The 19,774-nt window shown below is 67.3% G+C and overlaps 2 protein-coding genes across 2 annotated transcripts in view; one reads left to right on the forward strand and one right to left on the reverse strand.

The window, feature by feature from the left end:
• Positions 1-10,994, forward strand: part of COLGALT1 (collagen beta(1-O)galactosyltransferase 1) — an 11,461-nt gene extending 467 nt beyond the window's left edge. Inside the window, 13 exon segments of the mRNA XM_059833055.1 lie at positions 314-392; positions 395-449; positions 1,204-1,314; positions 2,535-2,652; positions 2,755-2,889; positions 3,984-4,188; positions 5,249-5,368; positions 5,723-5,799; positions 6,701-6,807; positions 6,923-7,055; positions 8,122-8,249; positions 8,337-8,543; positions 10,672-10,994. Of these exon segments, the coding sequence (XP_059689038.1) occupies positions 314-392; positions 395-449; positions 1,204-1,314; positions 2,535-2,652; positions 2,755-2,889; positions 3,984-4,188; positions 5,249-5,368; positions 5,723-5,799; positions 6,701-6,807; positions 6,923-7,055; positions 8,122-8,249; positions 8,337-8,543; positions 10,672-10,939 (1,743 nt within the window). The 3' untranslated portion in view covers positions 10,940-10,994.
• Positions 10,995-11,089: 95 nt separating this feature from the next.
• PRKCSH (protein kinase C substrate 80K-H) lies at positions 11,090-18,207 on the reverse strand. The gene is made up of 17 exons (XM_059833056.1): positions 18,112-18,207; positions 17,909-18,025; positions 17,728-17,823; positions 16,921-16,978; positions 16,679-16,796; positions 15,445-15,574; positions 14,925-15,009; positions 14,768-14,846; positions 14,578-14,664; positions 14,242-14,385; positions 14,056-14,146; positions 13,520-13,589; positions 13,127-13,216; positions 12,508-12,582; positions 12,327-12,426; positions 11,452-11,592; positions 11,090-11,231 (listed from the first exon to the last, which is right to left on the reverse strand). The coding sequence occupies exons 1-16, from the start codon at positions 18,200-18,202 to the stop codon at positions 11,458-11,460; spliced, it is 1,566 nt and encodes a 521-aa protein (XP_059689039.1). The 5' UTR covers positions 18,203-18,207; the 3' UTR covers positions 11,090-11,231; positions 11,452-11,457.
• Positions 18,208-19,774: the final 1,567 nt, after the last annotated feature.

Below are 19,774 nucleotides of genomic sequence, written 5' to 3' on the forward strand. Positions count from 1 at the left end.
GGGGGGCGGGGGAGAGGGAAGTGGGGAGAGGGGCGGAGGGGCACCCGGGAAGGGGCGTGGCCACGGGGGGGCGCGGCCGCGGAGGCGCCCGACCATAGAGGGCTCTGAGCGCGGCGGCGGCGGGGGGGCGTGGTCGCGGCGGGGGGGCGGAGCCGCGGGGGGCGTGGCGGCGGCGGGGGGCGTGGCGGCGGCGGGGCGGAGCCGCGGGCGGCCCAGGATGGCGGCGGGGCGGCCGTGGCCGCTGCTGCTGCTGGCGCTGGCGGCGGGGCCGGGGCCGGGGCCGGTACCGGCGGGCGGGTACTTCCCGGAGGAGCGCTGGAGCCCCGAGTCGGCGCTGCGGCCGCCGCGAGTGGCCGTGGCGCTGCTGGCGCGGAACGCGGCCCACGCGCTGCCCGCCACGCTGGGGCGCTGGAGCGGCTGCGGCACCCCAAGGAGCGGACGGCCCTCTGGTGGGTGGGCGGGACGCGCGTGGGGGGGCACGGAGCCGGGGGGGGGGCACGGGGCTGGAGGGAGACACGCGTGGGGGGACACAGGGCCGGGGGGGGGGCGCGTTCTCGGACGGTGCTCTGGTGGGGGGACACGCGTGGGGAGGGGGACAAGGGCTGGGGGGGGCGGTGAATGTTCTCAGACGGCGCTTCCGTGGGTGGGACACGCGTGGGGGGACACAGGGGCTGGGGGGGACACGCGTGGGGGGGACTGGGGGGGGGCGCGCTCTCGGACAGTGGTCTGGTGGGGGGACACGGGGCTGGGGGGATGCGTTCTCGGATGGTGTTCCGGTGGGTGGGACACGCGTGGGGGGGCCACGGGGCTGGGGAGGGACACGCGGGTGGGGGGACATGGGGCTGGGGGGGGGGAGGGCCGCGTTCTCGGATGGTGTTCCGGTGGGTGGGACACGCGTGGGGGGGGCACGGGGCTGGGGGTTACGTGTTGTCGGACGGCGCTTCGGAGGGTGGGACACGCGTGGGGGGGGGGCGCGTTCTCGGACAGTGCTCTGGTGGGGGGACACGCGTGGGGGGGACACATGGGGCTGGGGGGGGGTACGTGTTCTTGGACGGTGCTCCCGTGGGTGGGACACGCGGGGGGGGGGGGTGGTGGTACGGGGCTGGAGGGAGTACGTGTTCTCGTGCGGCACTCTGGGGGGGGGGGACACGCGTGGGGGGGGGACGGAGGAGGACGTGTTGGCGGCGGCGGGTGCCCGCGCAGGGTGGCGGTGGATCACAGCGTGGACAACACGACGGCGCTGCTGCGGGAGTGGCTGGTGCGGGTGCGGGGGCTCTACCACCGCGTGGAGTGGCGGCCCATGGAGGAGCCGCGGTGAGTGGGGGGGGGTCACCCGTGGGGGGGGTCACTCGTGGGGTGGGGTCACCCGTGGGGCGGGGGGGAGGCGGCCTCGGGGCAGCCCCTGGGGCTGTGGGTCCCGCGGGGGCTGTGGGTGCTCGGGCTCTGCTGGGGTGGGGGGGGCCCTGCGGGTGGGGGGGTGTCTCCCGTGGGCTGTGGGTGCCCAGTTTTGAGGGGGGGTCCCCGTGGGCTGTGGGGCCTCAGCCTAAGGGGTGGGGGGGGGTCTTGTGTGTTGTGGGTGCCCAAGTTTGGGGGGGGGGCCCCATGGGTTGTAGGTGCCCATGTTTGGGGGTGTCTGTGGGCTGTGGGTCCCTGAGTTTGGGGGGGGGCTGTGGGTCCTCAGCCTGAGGGGGGGTCCCCACGGGCTGCAGGTACCTCGGTTTGGGGCGTTGCTGTGGGCACCCAGTTTTGGGGGGGGGGACCCCATGGGCTGTGGGCGCCCACTTTTGGGTTGGGGCGTCTGTGGTCTGCGGGTCCCCATGGGCTGTGGGTGCCCAAGTTTGGGAGGTCTCCATGGGCTGGGGGTGCCTGTGGGCTGTGGGTCCTCGAGTTTGGGGGGGGGCTGTGGGTCCCCAGCTTGAGGGGGGGGGGGACCCCACGGGCAGCAGGTACCCCGGTTTAGGGTGTCCCCGTGGGCTGTGGGCACCCAGTTTTGGGGGGGGGGGACAACACCCCATGGGCTGTGGGTGCCCACTTTTGGGGTGGGGTGTCTATGGGATGTGCGTCCCCATGAGTTGTAGGTGCCCATGTTTGGGGGTGTCTGTGGGCTGTGGGTCCCTGAGTTTGGGGGGGTCTGTGGGCTGTGGGTCCCCAGCCTGAGGGGGGGTCCCCACGGGCTGCAGGTACCCCAGTTTGGGGTGTCCCCATGGGCTGTGAGCGCCCACTTTTGGGGTGGGGTGTCTTATGGGCTGCGCGTCCCCATGGGTTGTAGGTGCCCAAGTTTGGGGGTGTCCCCGTGGGCTGTGGGTGCCCAGTTTTGGGGGGGGGGGACGGACCCCATGGGCTGTGGGTGCCCACTTTTGGGGTGGGGCATCTATGGGCTGTGTGTCCCCATGGGCTGTAGGTGCCCGAGTTTGGGGGGGGTCCCTATGGGTCCCCAGTTTCAGGGGGAGCCCCGTGGGCTGTGGGTGCCCCACAGGCTGTGGGTGCCTGGTCTCGGGGGGTGGGGAGTCCCCATGGAGCGGCCCCCCCCCCAGGTCCTACCCCGACGAGGAGGGCCCCAAGCACTGGTCCCCCTCCCGCTACGAGCACGTGATGAAGCTGCGTCAGGCGGCGCTGGACTCCGCCCGCGCCATCTGGGCCGACTACCTGCTGGTAAGGGGGTGCCGGTCCCACGGCGGGGGGCACACGCGCGGCCCCACGGCCGCGGTTTCGGGGCTGACGGCGCCGTTGGGGCGTCTCGGTGTCGTCGGGCAGTTCCTGGACGCCGACAACGTCCTGACCAACCCCGACACCCTGGGGCTGCTGATGGCGGAGAACAAGACGGTGGTGGCGCCCATGCTGGACTCGCGCGCCGCCTACTCCAACTTCTGGTGCGGGATGACGGCGCAGGTGAGAGCTGGGCGGGTGCCGGATCCCCTGGGTGCCAGTTCCCCTGGGTGCCATGTTCTTTGGGTCGCCTTGGTGCTGCATCCCCAGGTCTGCTGGGTCCCCTGGGCACTGTGTCCCTTGGGCGTGGGGTCCTCTGGGTGCCATGTTGTGTGGGTGCCATGTTGTGTGGGTGCCGTATCCCTTGGGTGCTGTGTCTCCTGGGTGCTGTCTTCTCCAGTTGTCCCCTGGGTCCTCTGGGTCCCACATCCCCTGGGTCCCCTGGGCACCGTGTCCCTTGGGCACTGGGTCCTCTGGGTGCCACGTTGTCCGGGTCCCGTGTGCCCTGGGCGCCGTGTCCCCTGGGTGCCACGTCCCCTGAGCACCGTGTCCCTTGGGCATGGGGTCCTCTGGGTGCCATGTTGTGTGGGTGCCGTATCCCTTGGGTGCTGTGTCTCCTGGGTGCTGTCTTCTCCAGTTGTCCTCTGGGTCCCCTGGGTGCCACATCCCCTGGGTTCCCTGGGTGTCACGTTGTTTGTGTCCTCTGGGTGCTGCATTCTCCAGGTCCTTTGAGTCCCCTGGGTGCCAGGTCCCCTGGGTGCCGCATCCTTTGAGTCCCCTGGGTGCCAGGTCCCCTGGGTGCCACATCTTCCAGGTCCTTTGGGTCTCCTGGGTGCCAGGTCCCCTGGGTGCCACATCTTCCAGGTCCTTTTGGTCCCCTGGGTGCTGGGTCCTCTGGGTGCTGCGTTCTCTGGGTCCTTTGAGTCCACTGGGTGCCATGTTTCCTGGGTGCTGCGTCCTCTGGGTCCCCTAGGTGCCACATTTTCCGGGTCCTTCGAGTCCCTTGGGTGCCGGGTCCTCTGGGTGCTGCGTTCTCCGGGCCCTTTGAGTCCCCTGGGTGCCAGGTCCCCTGGGTGCCACATCTTCCGGGTCCCTTGGGTGCCAGGTCCTCTGGGTGCTGCGTTCTCCGGGTCCTTTGAGTCCCCTGGGTGCCAGGTCCCCTGGGTGCCGCATCCTCTGGGTCCTTTGAGTCCCCTGGGTGCCAAGTCCCCTGGGTGCTGCGTCCTGCGGGTCCTCTGGCCGCCGCGTCCCGCCCAGGCGGTTCCTGCCTCTGCCAGGGTTACTACAGGCGGACGCCGGCCTACCTGCCGATCCGGAAGCGGGAGCGCCGGGGCTGCTTCGCGGTGCCCATGGTGCACTCCACCTTCCTGCTGGACCTGCGGAAGGAGGCCTCGCGGGCGCTCGCCTTCTACCCGCCCCACCCCGACTACACCTGGGCCTTTGACGACATCATCGTCTTCGCCTTCTCCTGCCGCCAGGCGGGTGAGGTGCCGGGGGGGCTGGTCTTGTTTTCGGCTCCGGGATGGCCTTGCTCTTGGCTTTGGGCTGGTCCTGTCCTTGGCTTTGGGCTGGTCTTGGTCTTGGCTTTGGGCTGCCCTCGTCTTTGGCTTTGGGCTGGCCTTGTCTTTGGGCTGGCCTTGTCTTTGGCTTTGGGCTGGCCTTGCTCTTGGCTTGGGGCTTGCCTTGGTCTTGCCTTGGGGCTGGTCTCGGTCTTGGCTTTAGACTGGTCTTGTCTTCGGCTTTGGGCTGGTCTTGGTCTTGGTTTTGTGCTGGTCTTGTCTTCGGCTTGAGGGTGGCCTTGGTCTTTTGGCTTGGGGCTGGTCTTGGCTTTGGCTTTGGGCTGGTCTTGGCTTTGGCTTGGGGCTGGTCTTGGTCTTGGGCTGGCCTTGATCTTGGTCTTGGGCTGGCCTTGGTCTTGGCTTTGGTCTGGTCTTGGTCTTGGCTTGGGGCTGGTCTTGGTCTTGGGCTGGCCTTGGTCTTGGTCTTGGGCTGGTCTTGGTCTTGACTTTGGGCTGCCCTTGTCTTTGGCTTTGGGCTGCTCTTGGTCTTGGCTTTAGGCTGGTCTTGTATTCGGCTTTGGGCTGCCCTTGGCCTTGGCTTCAGTTCTGGGCTGGCATAGCTTTAACTTCAGGCTTGCTTAGCTTCATTTTTAGGCTTGCTTAACTTCAGCTTCAACTTGGGGTTAACTTCAGCCCAGCTTAACTTCAACAGCTTCAGTCTGTGTTAGCTTCAGCCCCACTCGACTTTTAGCTTCAGCTCCACGTAACTTCAGCCCCGCATAACTTCAGCCCTGCGTAACTGCAACTCCAGCCCGGCTTAGCTCCAGCCTGGCTTAATTTCCAGAGATCCAGGCGTTCGTCTGCATCCGGGAGGCACAGGGGTGTGCTTTAGGCTCGCTTAACTTCAACTTCAGGCTTGTCTAACTTTAACTTGGCATTTAGTTTCTGCGCAGCTTAACTTCTGCCTTCAGCCCTGCGTAACTTCAGGCTGGCGTAACTTGCAGCTCCAGCCCGGCCTAACTCCGGCCCGTTTCACTTCCCAGAGGTCCAGATGTTCGTCTGCAACCGGGAGGTGTACGGGTTCCTGCCGGTGCCGCTGCGCTCCCACAGCACCCTGCGGGACGAGGCCGAGAGCTTCCTGCACGTCCAGCTGGAGATCATGGGTGAGCGGGCGGGGCCGGGCGTCGCGCCCAGCGCCTCCGTGCCCGGATCCGGCCCCTCGGGACGGCGGGAAGGGGAGGGCACACGATGACGCGCACACCCCGGCTTCGCCCGCCAGCCGCCGTGTTTGCCGTGCGGGCAGCGGCTCGGCCGCGGTGCACAGCGAAGCTTTGTGCCGTCCCGGCGCACAAAGGCCCTTTGAGGAGCCGGGACGGAGAAGCCGGGGCCGGGGGTTTAGTCTCCGGCTGTGGGGCCCCGCCCCGGTTCCCGGGGGGGCTCCGGCTGTGGCTCCAGCTGCGGCAGGAGCTCCCCGGAGAGCTGCGCCAGCCGAGCGTCTCCCTGCTTTCCTCCCCCAGTCAAGAACCCGCCGGCGGAGCCGTCCCCCCACGTCTGGGTCCCCCCCAAGGTCCCTGACAAGATGGGCTTCGACGAGGTGAGCACCCCGGGTTTTTTTTCCCCTTTTCTTTGGGATTTTGGTCCTTCCCCTCCTGCCCCCTGGATTTTTTTTGGGGGGAGGGTGTTCCTCTCTTCCGGATTTTGGGTTTGTTTTCCCCTTCTCTTCTGGATTTTGGGGGCGTCCCCCCCCCTTTTTCCTGGATTGGAGGGGGGGAGTGTGTGTGTGTCCCCTTCTGGATTGTGGGTTTTTTCCTCCTCTCTCTTCTGACCCCCCCATCTTCTCAATTTTGGGGTCCCCCTCCCTTCTGGATTTTGGGGGTTCCCTCCTTCTGAATTTCGGGGGTTATCTCCTCTTCTCTTCTGGATTTTGGTGTATGTTCCCCCCTCCTGAATTTTGGGGGGTTCCCCCCCTTTCTTCTGGATTTTGGGGTTTTTCCCCCCCATATTCTCAATTTTGGGGTTCCCTGCCCTTCTGGATTTTGGGGGTTCCCCCTCTTCTGAATTTTAGGGGTTTCCCCCCCTCTCTTCTGGATTTTGGGGGAGTTCCCCCCTTTCTTCCAGATTTTGGGGGGGGTCCGGTCCCCCTCCCCCTTTCTTCTGGATTTTGAGGGGGGTCCTCCCTTCTCTTCTGGATTTTGGGGTTCCCCCCTGGATTTTGGGGTTCCTCCCCTTCTGGATTTTTTGGGGGGGTTTCCCCCCTCTCTTCTGGATTGGGGAGGGGTTCCCCCCCTCTCCTGGATTTAGGGGGTTCCCCCCCCTTTCTTTTGGATTCTGGGGGGGGTGTCCCCCCTTCTCTTCTGGATTTTGGGTTTTTCACCCCCTCTCCTGGATTTTGGGTTCCCCCCCCCTTCTGGATTTTGGGGGGGTTTCCCCCTCTCTTTGGGATTTTGGGGGGTTCCCCCCCCTCTGAATTTTGGGGTTTTTCCCCCTCTCTCCAGGTCTTCATGATTAACCTGAAGCGGCGGGCGGACCGGCGGGAGCGGATGCTGCGGACGCTGTACGAGCAGGAGATCGCCTGCAAGCTGGTGGAGGCCGTGGACGGCAAGTGAGTCCGACGGCTCCGGGCGAGCCCTGGGGCCGCTCTCCGGTGGCGGAGGCGGCGGAGGGGATGCGGATTCTCCCTCGGGAAAGGTCCCGGGCTCCAGCCGCCTGGTTTGCAGAGCCATGAACAGCAGCGAGGTGGAGGCGCTGGGCATCCGGATGCTGCCGGGGTACAAGGACCCCTACCACGGGCGGCCGCTCACCAAGGGGGAGCTGGGCTGCTTCCTCAGCCACTACCGCGTCTGGCAGGAGGTGAGGACGGCACCGCGCCGGCCGGGGGGGTGAGGGGGGCCCTGAGCCCCGCGGGGACGAAGGGGACGAGACCCTCATCCCGACCGGAAAGAAGGGGACGAGTCCCTGAGCCTGACGGGAAGGAAGGGGATGAGGCGCTGAGCCTGGTGGTGACAAAGGGGATGAGTCCCTGATCCCAATGGGAAGGAAGGGGATGTATCCCTAATCCCGAGGGGAATGAAGGGGACGAGTCCTTAGTTCTCACAGTAGCAAAGTCCCTAATCCCAATGGGAAGGAAGGGGATGAATCCCTAATCCCCACAGGAAGGAAGGGGACGAGTCCCTGATCCCGATGGGAAGGAAGGGGTTGAGTCCTTGATCGTGACAGTAGCAAAGGGAACGTGTCCCTAATCCCGACGGGAAGGAAGGGGATGAATCCTTGATCCCGACGGGAAGGAAGGGGATGAATCCCTGATCCTGACAGTGAGGAAGGGGACAAGTCCCTGATCCTGAGGGGAAGGAAGGGGATGAGTCCTTAATAGTGACAGTAGCAAAGGCAACGAGTCCCTAATCCTAATGGGAAGGAAGGGGATAAGTCCCTGATCCTGATGGTAACAAAGGGGACGAGACCCTAATCCCAATGGGAAGGAAGGGGACAAGTCCCTGATGCTGATGGGAAGGAAGGGGACGAATCTCTAATCCCGAGGGGAAGGAAGGGGATGAGTCCCTGATCCTGATGGTAATGAAGGGGATGAGACCCTCATCCCGACGGTAACAAAGGGGATGAGACCCTCATCCCGACGGGAAGGAAGGGGACGAGTCCCTGATCCCGATGGGAAGGAAGGGGACGAGTCCCTGTTCCTGATGGGAAAGGTGGGAACAAGCCCCTAATCCCGAGGGGAAGAGGGGTCCCACCCGCTGTCGGGTGTCAGGAAAAGGTGTCTGGGGCGTCGGGCGTGTCCCTGCTCCTGCCGGGCACCGCATCAGCCCCGCAGCCGCTCCCATCCCTCCGGCCCCGCAGGAGAACCGGGAAAATTCCCCTTTTTCCCCATAAACCAGCCCCCCGGGCTTTTTCCGTTACCCCCCAGATCGCGGCGCGGGGCCTGGCCAAGTCGGTGGTGTTCGAGGACGACCTGCGCTTCGAGATCTTCTTCAAGCGGCGCCTGATGAACCTGATGCAGGAGCTGGAGGCGGCGGGGCTGGCCTGGGACCTGATGTGAGTCCCTCCCGCCGCTAATTCCCCCGCCGCAAACGACTCGCCGGTTAACGAGAGCATCCCTCGGCGCTCCCTCTCTTCCCGCAGCTACATCGGGAGGAAGCGGATGCAGGTGGAACGGCCGGAGAAGTCGGTGCCGCGGGTGAGGAACCTGGTGGAAGCGGATTATTCCTACTGGACGCTGGGCTACGTCCTCTCGCTGCGGGGCGCCCGCAAGCTGCTGGCGGCCGAGCCGCTGGCCAAGATGCTGCCGGTCGACGAGTTCCTGCCCGTCATGTTCGACAAACACCCGCTGTGAGTGCCGGGGGGGCCGGGGGGGTGCCACCGGGGTGGGAGAGGTTTCCCCTCCGGAGGCGGTTGTCCCATGGGAGAGGTTTGTCGTGGAGACCGTTTGGTTTTTTTTTTTTCTCCTCGGCCCGTTGGCTCCATTTCTTCGGCTCCGTTGCCCCTCGGAGCTGGGTGCTCGGCCCATGGGACTCTCTTCCCTGGCTCTTGGGAGCTCTTTCTCTTGGCCCCGTGGATCCGTTTCCCTTCGGAGATGGTTCCTTGTCCCTTGGGAGACGTGTCCCCTCAGAGGCCACTTCTTGTCCCTCAGGAGTCATTTTCCTCAGAGGTTTCTCATCCCTTTGGCTCCGTTTCCTTTCGGAGGTGGTTCCTTGTCCCTTGGGAGCCGTTTTCCTTGGAGCTTTCTCATCCCTTCGGCTCCATTTCCCTTTGGAGATGGTTCCTTGTCCCTTGGGAGTCATTTTCCTTGGAGCTTTCTCATCCCTTCGGCTCCATTTCCCTTCGGAGATGGTTCCTTGTCCCTCAGGAGCCATTTTCCTCGGAGCTTTCTCATCCCTTTGGCTCCATTTCCCTTCGGAGATGGTTCCTTGTCCCTTGGGAGTCATTTTCCTCGGAGCTTTCTCATCCCTTCGGCTCCGTTTCCCTTCGGAGATGGTTCCTTGTCCCTTTGGAGATGTGTTTTCCTGTCCCTTTGGATCGTGTCCCCTCAGAGGCCACTTCTTGTCCCTTGGGCGCCGTTTTTCCTGTCCCTTTGTAGATGTTTCCCCTCGGAGATGCTTCCTTGTCCCTTTGGTTCCATTTCCCTTCGGAGACAGCTTCTCATCCTTCTGGAGACTTTTCTTACCCCTTTGGATCCAAGTTCCTGTCCCTTCGCAGACACTTTTCCTGTCTCTCTCTCGAGCCATTTCCCCTCGGAGACATTTTTTTTCTTGTCCCGTCAGCTCCGGGTCCGCTGGGAGCCGGTTTCTGGTCCCATTGGAGATGGTTCCCTTGGAGCCGTTTCTCCTCAGAGCTGCTTCCTTCTCCCTTGGGAGCCGGTTTTCCTCTCCCTGTGGATGCATTTCCCTTCGGAGATGGTTTCTTGCCTCTTGGGAGCTTTTTTCCTTGTCCCCGTGGATCCATTTTCCCTCGGAGCTGCTTTCTTGTCCCTTCAGAGCCACTTTTCTTGTCCCTTTGGAGGTGTTTCCCCTCGGAGACAGTTCCTTGTCCCTTGGGAGCCAGTTTGTCCCTTGGGAGCTGTTTTTCTGGTCCCCTTGGATGCATTTTTCCCTCGGAGATGTTTTTCTTGGCCAGTTGGATCTGTTTTCCCTTGGAGGTTTGTGGGGTTTTTTCCCCTTTGTCCCTTCAGGTCCATTTCCCTTCGGAGACGGTTCCTTGTCCCTCGGGAGCCGTTTTTCTCAGAGCTTTCTTGTCCCTTTGGCACTGTTTCCTTTCGGAGGTGGTTCCTTGTCCCTCGGAAGCCATTTTCCTCGGAGCTTTCTCGTCGCTTCGGCTCCGTTTCCCTTCGGAGACGGGTCCTTGTCCCTTGGGAGCCATTTTCCTCAGAGCTTGCTTGTCCCTTCGGCTCCATTTCCTTTCAGAGACAGTTCCTTGTCCCTTGGGAGTCATTTTCCTCGGAGCTTTCTCGTCCCTTCGGCTCCATTTCCCTTCGGAGACGGGTCCTTGTCCCTTGGGAGTCATTTTCCTCGGAGCTTTCTCGTCCCTTCGGCTCCATTTCCCTTCGGAGACGGGTCCTTGTCCCTTGGGAGCCGTTTTCCTTGGAGCTTTCTTGTCCCTGCAGCTCCGTTTCCCCTCGGCGGCAGTTTTGGGTCCTTTGGGGGGTGGTTCCACATCCCGTTGGATCCCTCGTTCCCTCAGCGACGGGTCCTTGTCCCTTGGGAGCCATTTGCGTCCTCCCTTCAGCTCCGTTTCCCCTCGGAGCTGGTTCCTCGTCCCTTCGCATCCGCTTCCCTGGGCGCCATTTTCTCATCCTGCATCCCTCCACCCGTTCCCGGGGGGATTTCGCTCCAGCGTCCCAGGATACCCCCCAGTTCCCCAGGACCGTTTCTCTTCCAAAACCCCCTCGGCGTTCCGGTGGGAAAAGCCCTTTTCCTGGCTTTTCTTCGCCCCGCTCACCCCTTCCTCTCTCCCTCCCCAGCGCCGACTACACCAAACATTTTGCCAGGCGGGATTTGGTGGCGTTTTCGGCGGAGCCGCTGCTGGTGTTTCCCACCCACTACACGGGGGAGGAGGGTTACGTCAGCGACACCGAGACCTCGGTGGTGTGGGACGACGAGGCCACCGCCACCGACTGGGACCGCGCCAAGTCCCAGAAGATGAAGGAGCAGGAGGAGCTGCGGCGGGAGGCCCAGAATTCCGACGTGCTCCAGTCCCCCCTCGACAGCGCCGCGCGGGACGAGCTATGACCCGGTGGGGGGCTGCGGGGGGGGGACGCACCGCGGTTAAATTCTATTTTTTATTTTTATTTCTCGGGTTTGGAGAGTGGTGGAAGCGTCTGGGGGCCCCCCCAACACACACCCCCCGACACGGGGACCCCGGGTGGGGGGAGGAACCACTCTGCAGCGCCCGCGGCCCCCCCGGCTCAGTCGCAGTGTCCTCGGTGGGGGTGTCCCCCCCACCCCAAATGCCCCCACCCCGAAGGGTCCTTGGGTGGGGGGGGCGTTGCCGTCACTTGAGGTCCTGGCAGCTCCCGCTGGGCTGTGGGAGAGGGAAACTGAGGCAGGGGCTGTGTCCCCCCCTGGGACAAGGGAGCCCCCCCCCCAGGACAAGAGCAGAGGGGATTGTCCCCTTGTGGGAACGGTTCCCCTCCTGAGGGGAAACTGAGGCACAGCCCAGGAGACCGTGGGGGTGTGAGGCGAGTCCCCGTGCGAGGAGGGGGGGGATCCTCGTGCGAGGAGGGGGGTGTGGATGGCGGTACCGGGGGTCAGAGCTCGTCGTGGTCCTCGTGCGAGGGGGGCGTGCGACACGCCGCGGGCGTCACCAGCTCCATCAGGTACTCGCAGCGGCTGGGCTCGGTGGTGGCCGTCACCGCCGTCTCCGTCCCGCAGGACAGCTTCACCTGCGCTGGGGCTCAGTGCGGGGGGGGCCCGGGGATGGGGTCCCCACCCCCAGGGGACGTGGGGCACCCCAAGGGCACGGGGAGACCCCAGGGGACAGGGATGGGGGGCACCCAGAAGGAAAACGAGGACACCCTGGGTTGATGGGGATGTGGGACACCCCAGGGGCACTCTGGGGTGATAGGGGACACCTCTGGGGACACCCTGGGGGACATGGGGATACCCCTGGGGTGCTCTGGGGTGACAGGACACCCTGGGTGACATGGGGACACCCCGAGGGCACTCTGGGGTAATGGGAGACACCCCTGGGGACATGAGGACACCCCAGGGGCACTCTGGGGTGACAGGGGACACCTCTGGGGACACCCCTGGGGATGTGGGGACACCCTGGGGGCTCTCTGGGGTGACAGGACACCCTGGGTGACATGGGGACACCTCGAGGGCACTCAGGGGTAATGGGAGACACCCCTGGGGACATGAGGACACCCCAGGGGCACTCTGGGGTGACAGGGGACACCCCAGGGGACGTGGGGACAGCGCAGTGGGTGCTCTGGGGTGACGGGGGACATGGGGACAGCACAGGCACCACTCTGGGGTGACGGGGGACACCACGGGGACAATCTGGGGTGATGGCACACCCTGGGTGACACGGAGACACCCCGGGGGCACTCAGGGGTGACAGGGGACACCCTGGGGGACATGGGGGACACCCCTGGGGACGTGGGGACAGCCTCACCGTGGTGGCCCGGTTGGGGCCCTGCCAGCAGCCCGTCCCGTGCTCGTACTTCATGGCGCTGAAGCGATCGTGCTCGGGGCCGGCCCAGGCGCCCCACATCCTGGGGGGGACACGGGGACAGGTGATGGGGGGGGGACACGGGGGACAGGGGCCACCGCGGGGTCCCCGGGGGTCCCCTCACCCCAGGTTGGTCTCGGCGCCGCCGTGTTTGGGTTTCTGGGAGACGCGTTTGAAGGGGCAGAGGCGGTAGATGTACCTGGGGACAGAGAGGGGGGGCACGGTGACGGGGGGGGACACACACGGGGGGGACCCCAACTCCCCTGTGTCCCCCAGAACCACCCCCCATGTGGGTCTCCCCGGTGTTCCCTGTTCCCAGCCCCCCCCAGTGTCCCCACAACTGGTCCCTGGTGCCCCCCACCATGACCCCCCCCACACATCTCCCCAAACCCCCAATGTCCCCATACCTCGCGCCCCCCCGTGACACCCACCATGTCCCCTTTACCCCCCCCTTTCCACAGCCCCCCACGACCCCCCCCCAGCCCCCCAACGTCCCCATCACAGGTCTAACAACCCCCCCAGGTGCCCCCCCCACCCCATGTCCCCACACCCACTCCCCAGCTTGCCCCCCCCCCCTTTGCCCCCCATGTCCCCTGTAACCCCACCACATCCCCTCTCCCTGCCCCCCAAGTCCCCTGATGTGCCCCATACCTGGCCCCCCTCAAGATCTCCCCCTCCCCAACCCCTCTCCCTGGCCCCCCATGGCCCCCCCGTGCCCCCCCCATGCCTGGGCCCCCCCTCACTCGCTGGTGCCCAGCTCGTAGCACTGGCTGTACAGGTAGGAGAACTCGCCCTGGGGGCCGAAGTCGAAAGCCAGCTCCTGCTCCAGGGCCCTGCCGGGATGGGGGGGGGGGTCACGGGGGGGGACAGGGACACCCCCAAACACCCCCAGCCCCCCCCAGAAAAAACACACCACCCCCCCCCATCCCCTTAGACCAGGGGGAAACTGAGGCACACAGTGCAGAGCTGACACAGGTGTTCAGTGTGTGTCCCCCCCACTACAGGGAGGGGGTTGGGGGTGTCATTTCCCCCTCCTGGAAGGTTTTTGGGGTGTCCGTCCCCCCCCAATGGGAGGGGAAAGAGGTTTTTAGGGTGCTTCACTCCCCCCCAAAGGGGGTCACAGGTCCCCCCCCAACCTGATGGACTCCTCGGCCTCCTTGAGGGCTCGCTCGGCCTCCTCCAGCTCCTCACGGGCCTGCTGGGCGGCTGGGGGGGACGGGGGTCACAGGGGGCCCCCCCAAACTGGGAGCAGCCCCCCCAAACTGGGAGCAGCCCCCAATCCTCACTGGGGAGGGGGACAGAGAGGGCCCCCACCACCACAGAGACCCCCCCCATCCTCCCAGCATTCATAAACCCACAGCCCCCCCCCCAACCCCATCACCCCCCCCGCAAGAAACTCCCTTTCCCCCAGACACACCCCAAAATCCTGCCCCCCCGATACACCCCAAAAGCCCCCCCCCCCGGACCCCCCCAAACCTCCCCTTGATGCACCAACACCACCCCCCCAGACACCCCCCATGAATGCCCCCCGCCCTCAATATGCCATGGAACCCCCCCAAACTTGAGACACCCCCCCCAACTCCCCCCATCACCCCCCCAAGCCTCCTGGGGACCCCCCCCAGCCGCCCTGGGGCCCCCCAACACCCCCGGGGACCCCCCAGCCCCCCCATACCATCAATCAGAGCCTGAGTGGCAGCGTCGAAGGGGGGCGCTGGGGGGGGCTCCTCGGGACCCTTCTCCTCGGGGTGCTGGGGGGGGGGCACCTGGGGGGGGGGGGCAGCAGGGTCAGGAGGGGGATCCCCACCCCCCCCAGCAGGGTACAGAGTGGGGGGGCCCCAGCTGTCCCCCCCCCCCCCACCTTCAGCTCCTCCTCGGGGCCTTCGCCGTCCTCCTCTTCCTCCTCCTCCTCGTTTTCAGCCTCTTCTTCCTCCTCCTCCTCCTCCTCAGGGGGGGTCTCTTCCAGGGGGGGCTCGGGGGGGGACGGGGGGGGCTCAGCTTGGCCCTGTGTATGGCGGGGGGGTGTGTCAGGCCGCCCGGGTCCCCCCCCCCCCGCCTCAGTTTCCTTATAAGAACTTAACGTAGGACCTACCCAAACATGGGGCACGGCAACGCTTCCTGCCCCCCCCCCAAAGCCCTGCCCCCCCCCAAAAGGCCAGGAGACCCCCCCCAGCTTTGGGGACCCCCCCAGACCCACCTGGGGCCGGTAGTGGTGCTTGATGGTGGCCCAGAGGCGGTCACGGAAGGTGGCGGCGTCCACCGGCGCCGGGTCCCCCAGCAGTGCCTGGGGTGGGGGGGCACACGGGGTGGGGGGGTGTCACCCTCCCGGACACCGGGGTCCCCCCAGGCCCCGTGGGGGGGGGTTCGGGGTGTGGGGGGTGTCCCACCTGGGCCTCCTCCTCCGAGACGGCGCCGTCCCCGTCGGTGTCCAGCTCGGGGCGGGCGCGCAGCTCCGCCGCCGTCACCCTGGGGAGGGGATATCGGGTGAGGGGGGGCCCCGTGGGCTGCCCCCCCCCACCCCGGGGACCCCCCCCCGCAGCTCACCGCCCGTCCCCGTCGGTGTCCAGCTGGGCGAAGGCCTCGTCCGCCTGCGCTGCCTCCTGCGCCGCCACCACTGCCGCGCGCTGCTCTGCTGGGAGAGACCGTGTCGGGGTGGGGGGGGCCCCAGGCATCGGGGGGACCCCCCACACACACCCCCGGGGGGACCCAGGTGACCGGAGAACCCCCAGACCCCTCCTGGAAAGGACCCAGGCGTCCATGAGACCCCCCCCACCCACAACGGGGGGCCCCAGGTGTCCGAGAGAGCCCCCCACCCACAACAGGGGGGATCCAGGTGTCTGAGAGAGCCCCCCCACCCACAACAGGGGGGGCCCAGGTGTCCGGGAGAGCCCCCCACCCACGTGGACCCAGGCATCTGGGTGCCCCCCACCCACTGTGGAACCCAGGTGTCCCCCGTCACCCACCCACCAGACCCAGGCGCCCCCCCCACCCATGGGGACCCAGATGTCGTGGGGGGGACCCAGACGTCTGGGGGGGGACCCAGGCACCCGGGGGGGGACCGTACCCTCCCAGCGCCGCCGATGCTCCTCCTTGGCCGCCCGCTCCGGCCCCTCGGCCGCCTCCTTGGCCGCCCGCAGGGTCCCCACGCGCTGCTCCAGCCCCCGCCGGGCCTCCTGCAGCCCCCCCAGCCGCCCCTGCCGGAGGGGTCAGCACCCCCGCGCCCCCCAACCCCCTCCCCGGGCCCCCCAAGCCCCTCCCGCACCCCCAAACCCACCGCTTCCCAGCCCCGGACCCCCCCTGACATAAGCACCTTGGGACCCTCTGTATCCCCTCACGCCCCCAGGGACCCCCAGGATCCCCCCCACATGATGCCTGGGACCCCCAGGTGCCCCCCACAACCCCTACATCTCCCACGGGACCCCTATACATTCCCCAGGGCCCCATATGTCCCCTGTGTGACCCCTATGTGTCCCCCCCAGGACCCTCCATGCCCCCCTGAGGCCCCCACGTGCCCCCCCGGCCCCCCTAGATCCCCACATGCCCCCCAGGACTTCTGTGTGACTCCTACACCCCACGTAGACCCCCTACATCCATACTGGGACCCCCACGTGCCCCCCCAACCCCCTCCATCCATTATGGGACCTCCACATGCCCCCCCAGGACCCCCTATATCCATTATGGGACCCCCCCGTGCCCCCCAGACCCCCTCCATCCATTATGGGACCTCCACGTGCCCCCCAGGACCCCCTCCATCCATTACAGGATGCCCCCCCAAGACCCCAGGACCCCCCATATCCATTATGGCACCCCCCCCGTGCCCCCCAGGACCCCCTATATCCATTATGGGACCTCCACGTGCCCCCCAGGACCCCCTCCATCCATTATGGAACCTCCACATGCCCCCCACGAGCCCCTATATCCATTATGGGACCCCCCCGTGCTCCCTGGACCCCCTCCATCCATTATGGGACCACCCCGTGCCCCCCAAGACCCCCCATATCCATTATGGGACCCCCCCCGTGCCCCCCAGGACCCCCTATATCCATTATGGAACCCCCCCGTGCCCCCCAGACCCCCTCCATCCATTATGGGACCTCCACGTGCCCCCCAGGACCCCCTCCATCCATTACAGGCCCCCCCCCCGTGCCCCCCGGACCCCCTACATCCCCACTCCCCCACCCCAAGACCTCTGTGTGACCCCTACGTGCCCCATAGCCCCCCCCACCTGCCCCGTGGGCCCCCCTAGACACCCCAGGCACCCCGGGGGGGCCCCCCTATGCCCCCCCCCAAGCCGGTACCTGCTTCTCCTGGCGCCCGGCGGCCGCCTCCTGCACCAGCTGCTGTTTGATGCGGAAACCCTCACGCGCCACCTCCGCCCGGCGCTGCAGTGCCTCCCGCTCCCGCCGGCCCAGCTCCCTGCGGGCAGCGGCGTGGGGGTGGGCGTGGGGGGGGCACCCCACCACGCAGACACGGCCCCCCCCGCCTCCGCTGTGGCTGAGACCCCCCCCCACCAGTCCCTCCCAGTTCCCCCCAGTCTCACTTGCAGGTGTTCTCACAGGCAGCCCCGCTGTCATACTCGTCGGTGGCGTCGCAGCAGTCTGGGGGGGGGCATTCAGCACCCTGGGGACCCCCCAGGGACCCCAACACCACCCCGGGGACCCCAAAACCCCCCCCCCCAGGCCATCTGTAACCAGCACAGACCCCCTTGGGGGACCCCCAACCCCCCCAATGATCCCTGGGGGTCCCAGGGACTCCCACGCACCCTCTGGGACCCCCAGAAACCTCCCCAGGGACCCCAATACCTCTCAGGAACACCCAAGAGCCCCCCCAGAGACCCCCACGCACCCTCTGGGACCCCCACACACCTCCCCAGGGACCCCAATACCTCTCAGGGACACCCAAGAGCCCCCCCAGAGACCCCCACGCACCTCCCCAGGGACCCCAATACCTCTCAGGGACATCCAAGAGATCTCCCGGGGACCCCCACACACCTCCCCAGGGACCCCAATACCTCTCAGGGACATCCAAGAGACCTCCTGGGGACCCCCACCCTCCCTCTGGGACCCCCACACACCTCCCCAGGGACCCCAATACCTCTCAGGGACATCCAAGAGAACCCCTGGGGACCCCCACCCACTCTTTGGGACCCCTAGCAACTCCCCTGGGACCCCAATACTTCCCCCCAAGGCCCCTCAGGGACCTTCTTACCCCCCATACCAACCACAAGGAGCTTGGGGGGGGGGGGGCCAATTCCCCTTCAGGAGCCCAAGACCCCCCTCAGCGACACCCCAGGGATACCCTGACACCCCCCCCGGGGACCCCGTCCCCCCCAGGGACCCCAACCCACCACAGACGCCGTCGTTGACATGGGCCGAGGGGATGTTCTGGGGCCGGTACCCGGCGTTGGTGCAGTGGAAGCGGCCGTTGGGACACGCTGCTGTCCCTGGGGGGGGGACAGGACACACGGGGGGGGCTGTCAGGACGCCTGGGTCCCCTGGGGGGGTCCCCAGTGTTCAGGGGGGGCTCACCGGGCTCGTCGGAGCCGTCACGACAGTCGCAATAGTCGTCGTTGACCCAGGCGAAGGCGATGGTGGCAGAGCCGTCCAGGCAGGTGAAGGGCTTCGAGGCCTCGTAGAAATGGTGGTCTGGGGGGACGCACGTATGGAGGGGCTCGGGGGGGCCCAGACGGTGGGGTCGTGTCCCCCCCCCACCGCGTGGGTCCGTCACTCACTGGAGAGGGAGACGCCGCGGGGCCGCATCACCTCCACGGTGCCCGGCAGCACCGGCGGCACCGACAGCAGCAGCAGCAGCAGCGGCAGCATGGCAGGACGGGGGGGCTGGGGGCTCGGGTCAGGCCTCCTGCCCCCCCCAGCCCCTATAGAGCCCCCCTAGAGAGGCCTGCCACGCCCCCTGAGAGCTCTTCCCATCTCCGGGTCTCCTGCTCCCCCCATGAGCCCCCCCAGGGAACCCTACAGACACCCCCAGGCCCCCTACAGACTCCCCAGACCCGCACAGCCCCCCTATAGACCCCCCATAGCCCCCCCCAGGGCCCATACAGACCCCTTCAGGCCACCTAGAGATGCCCCCAGTTCCACTATAGGCCCCCTCGCCCCCCAGGGCCCCACATGGACACCCCCGGCCCCCTAGAGATGCTCTCAGGCCCCTGCTGCCCCCCGAGGCTCCCTATACACCCCCCACGACGCCTATAGATTACCCAAGACCCCCTTTATGCCCCTCGGAACCCCATACAGATCCCACAGAGAGCCCTATAGGCTCTCTATAGGCTCCCCATAACCCCCACATACCCCCCAGGACCCCCTATATGCTTCCCACCACCCCTATAGGCTCCCCGTAGGCCCCGAGGACCCCCTGTACGCCCCCCGGTCCCCCACAGACGCTCCATATGCCCTATACGCCCCCCAGCACCCCCTGTAGGCGCCCCCGGACCCCCATAGACCCCTCAGGTCGCCTATAGGCCCCCCAACACCCCCTATAGGCCCCCCAGATCCCCTATAGACCCCCGGTACCGCGGGGCCGTCCGCGCGCGGCCGGTTCAGGGTCCACACGGCGGAAGCGGAAGCGGACGAGGCGGAACTTCCGGCCGCGCCGCGGGGGGAGGGGAGGCAGCGTCCGGCCGCCGCCGCCATGTTGGGTGTGGCGCCTCCGCCGGCCCTTCCCTCGTGGGGGCCGCCATCTTGGGTGTGGCGAAGCGGCCAATGGGAGACCGAGCGTCCGGTTGCCATAGCGACGGGGGGGGGCACCGGGAGGCAGGAGCTGGGGCGGCACGTGCGTGCGGGGCGGGGGGCCCCGGGGGCCGCATTTGGGGTGCGGGGGGGGCACTGGGGAGCCGGGGGGGGGATTTGGGGAGCCGGGGGGGATCGGGGGCGTCTCGGGGGGGGCAGATGGGCCCCAAAGGCCCCCGAGGGTATCGGGGGGGCTTGCGGGGCCCCCCCCGACCCCCCGGTTCCCCCACAGGGACACACCCCCCCGCCATGGCGGCCCCTCGCTGCCCCCCCCGGCCGCCGCCGCCCCGGGGCAAGAGCCAGGAGCCAGGTACGGGGGGGGGGGGGGCGTTGGGGGGCACGGGGGGGCACCGGGGGGCGTTGGGGGGCTGGGGGGCACGGGGGGGGCACCGGGGGGCGTTGGGGGGGCACTGGGGGGGCAGGACGGGGGTGAGAGGGGGAATTGGGGGGCGGGGGGGGCAGGATGGGCCCGGGGGGGGCCGGGGGGCCGCTGACGCCGCCCCCCCCCAGCGCCCCCCCCCGGGCCGGGGGCTGCGGGCCCAGCACCGGCGGCTGCAGCGGGACCTGGCGCAGGCCCTGGCGGTGAGGGGGGGGACACCCCCGTGACCCCCTGTGACCCCCGTGTGACCCCTCTGTGACCCCCCCCCAGTT

This window comes from Gavia stellata, chromosome 38 (genome assembly GCF_030936135.1).
Source record: "Gavia stellata isolate bGavSte3 chromosome 38, bGavSte3.hap2, whole genome shotgun sequence".
Lineage (NCBI taxonomy): Eukaryota > Metazoa > Chordata > Aves > Gaviiformes > Gaviidae > Gavia > Gavia stellata.

What these genes read in the sequence shown, in the direction of transcription:
- PRKCSH (XM_059833056.1), bottom strand. Translation starts at nt 18,202, where the DNA reads ATGCTGCCGCTGCTGCTGCTGCTGCTGTCGGTGCCGCCGGTGCTGCCG. An exon ending in GACACCGACGGGGACGGGCG is followed by an intron (nt 14,847 to 14,924) that starts GTGAGCTGCGGG and finishes TCCCCTCCCCAG; the next exon opens with GGTGACGGCGGCGGAGCTGC. An exon ending in AGCACCACTACCGGCCCCAG is followed by an intron (nt 14,386 to 14,577) that starts GTGGGTCTGGGG and finishes CGCCATACACAG; the next exon opens with GGCCAAGCTGAGCCCCCCCC.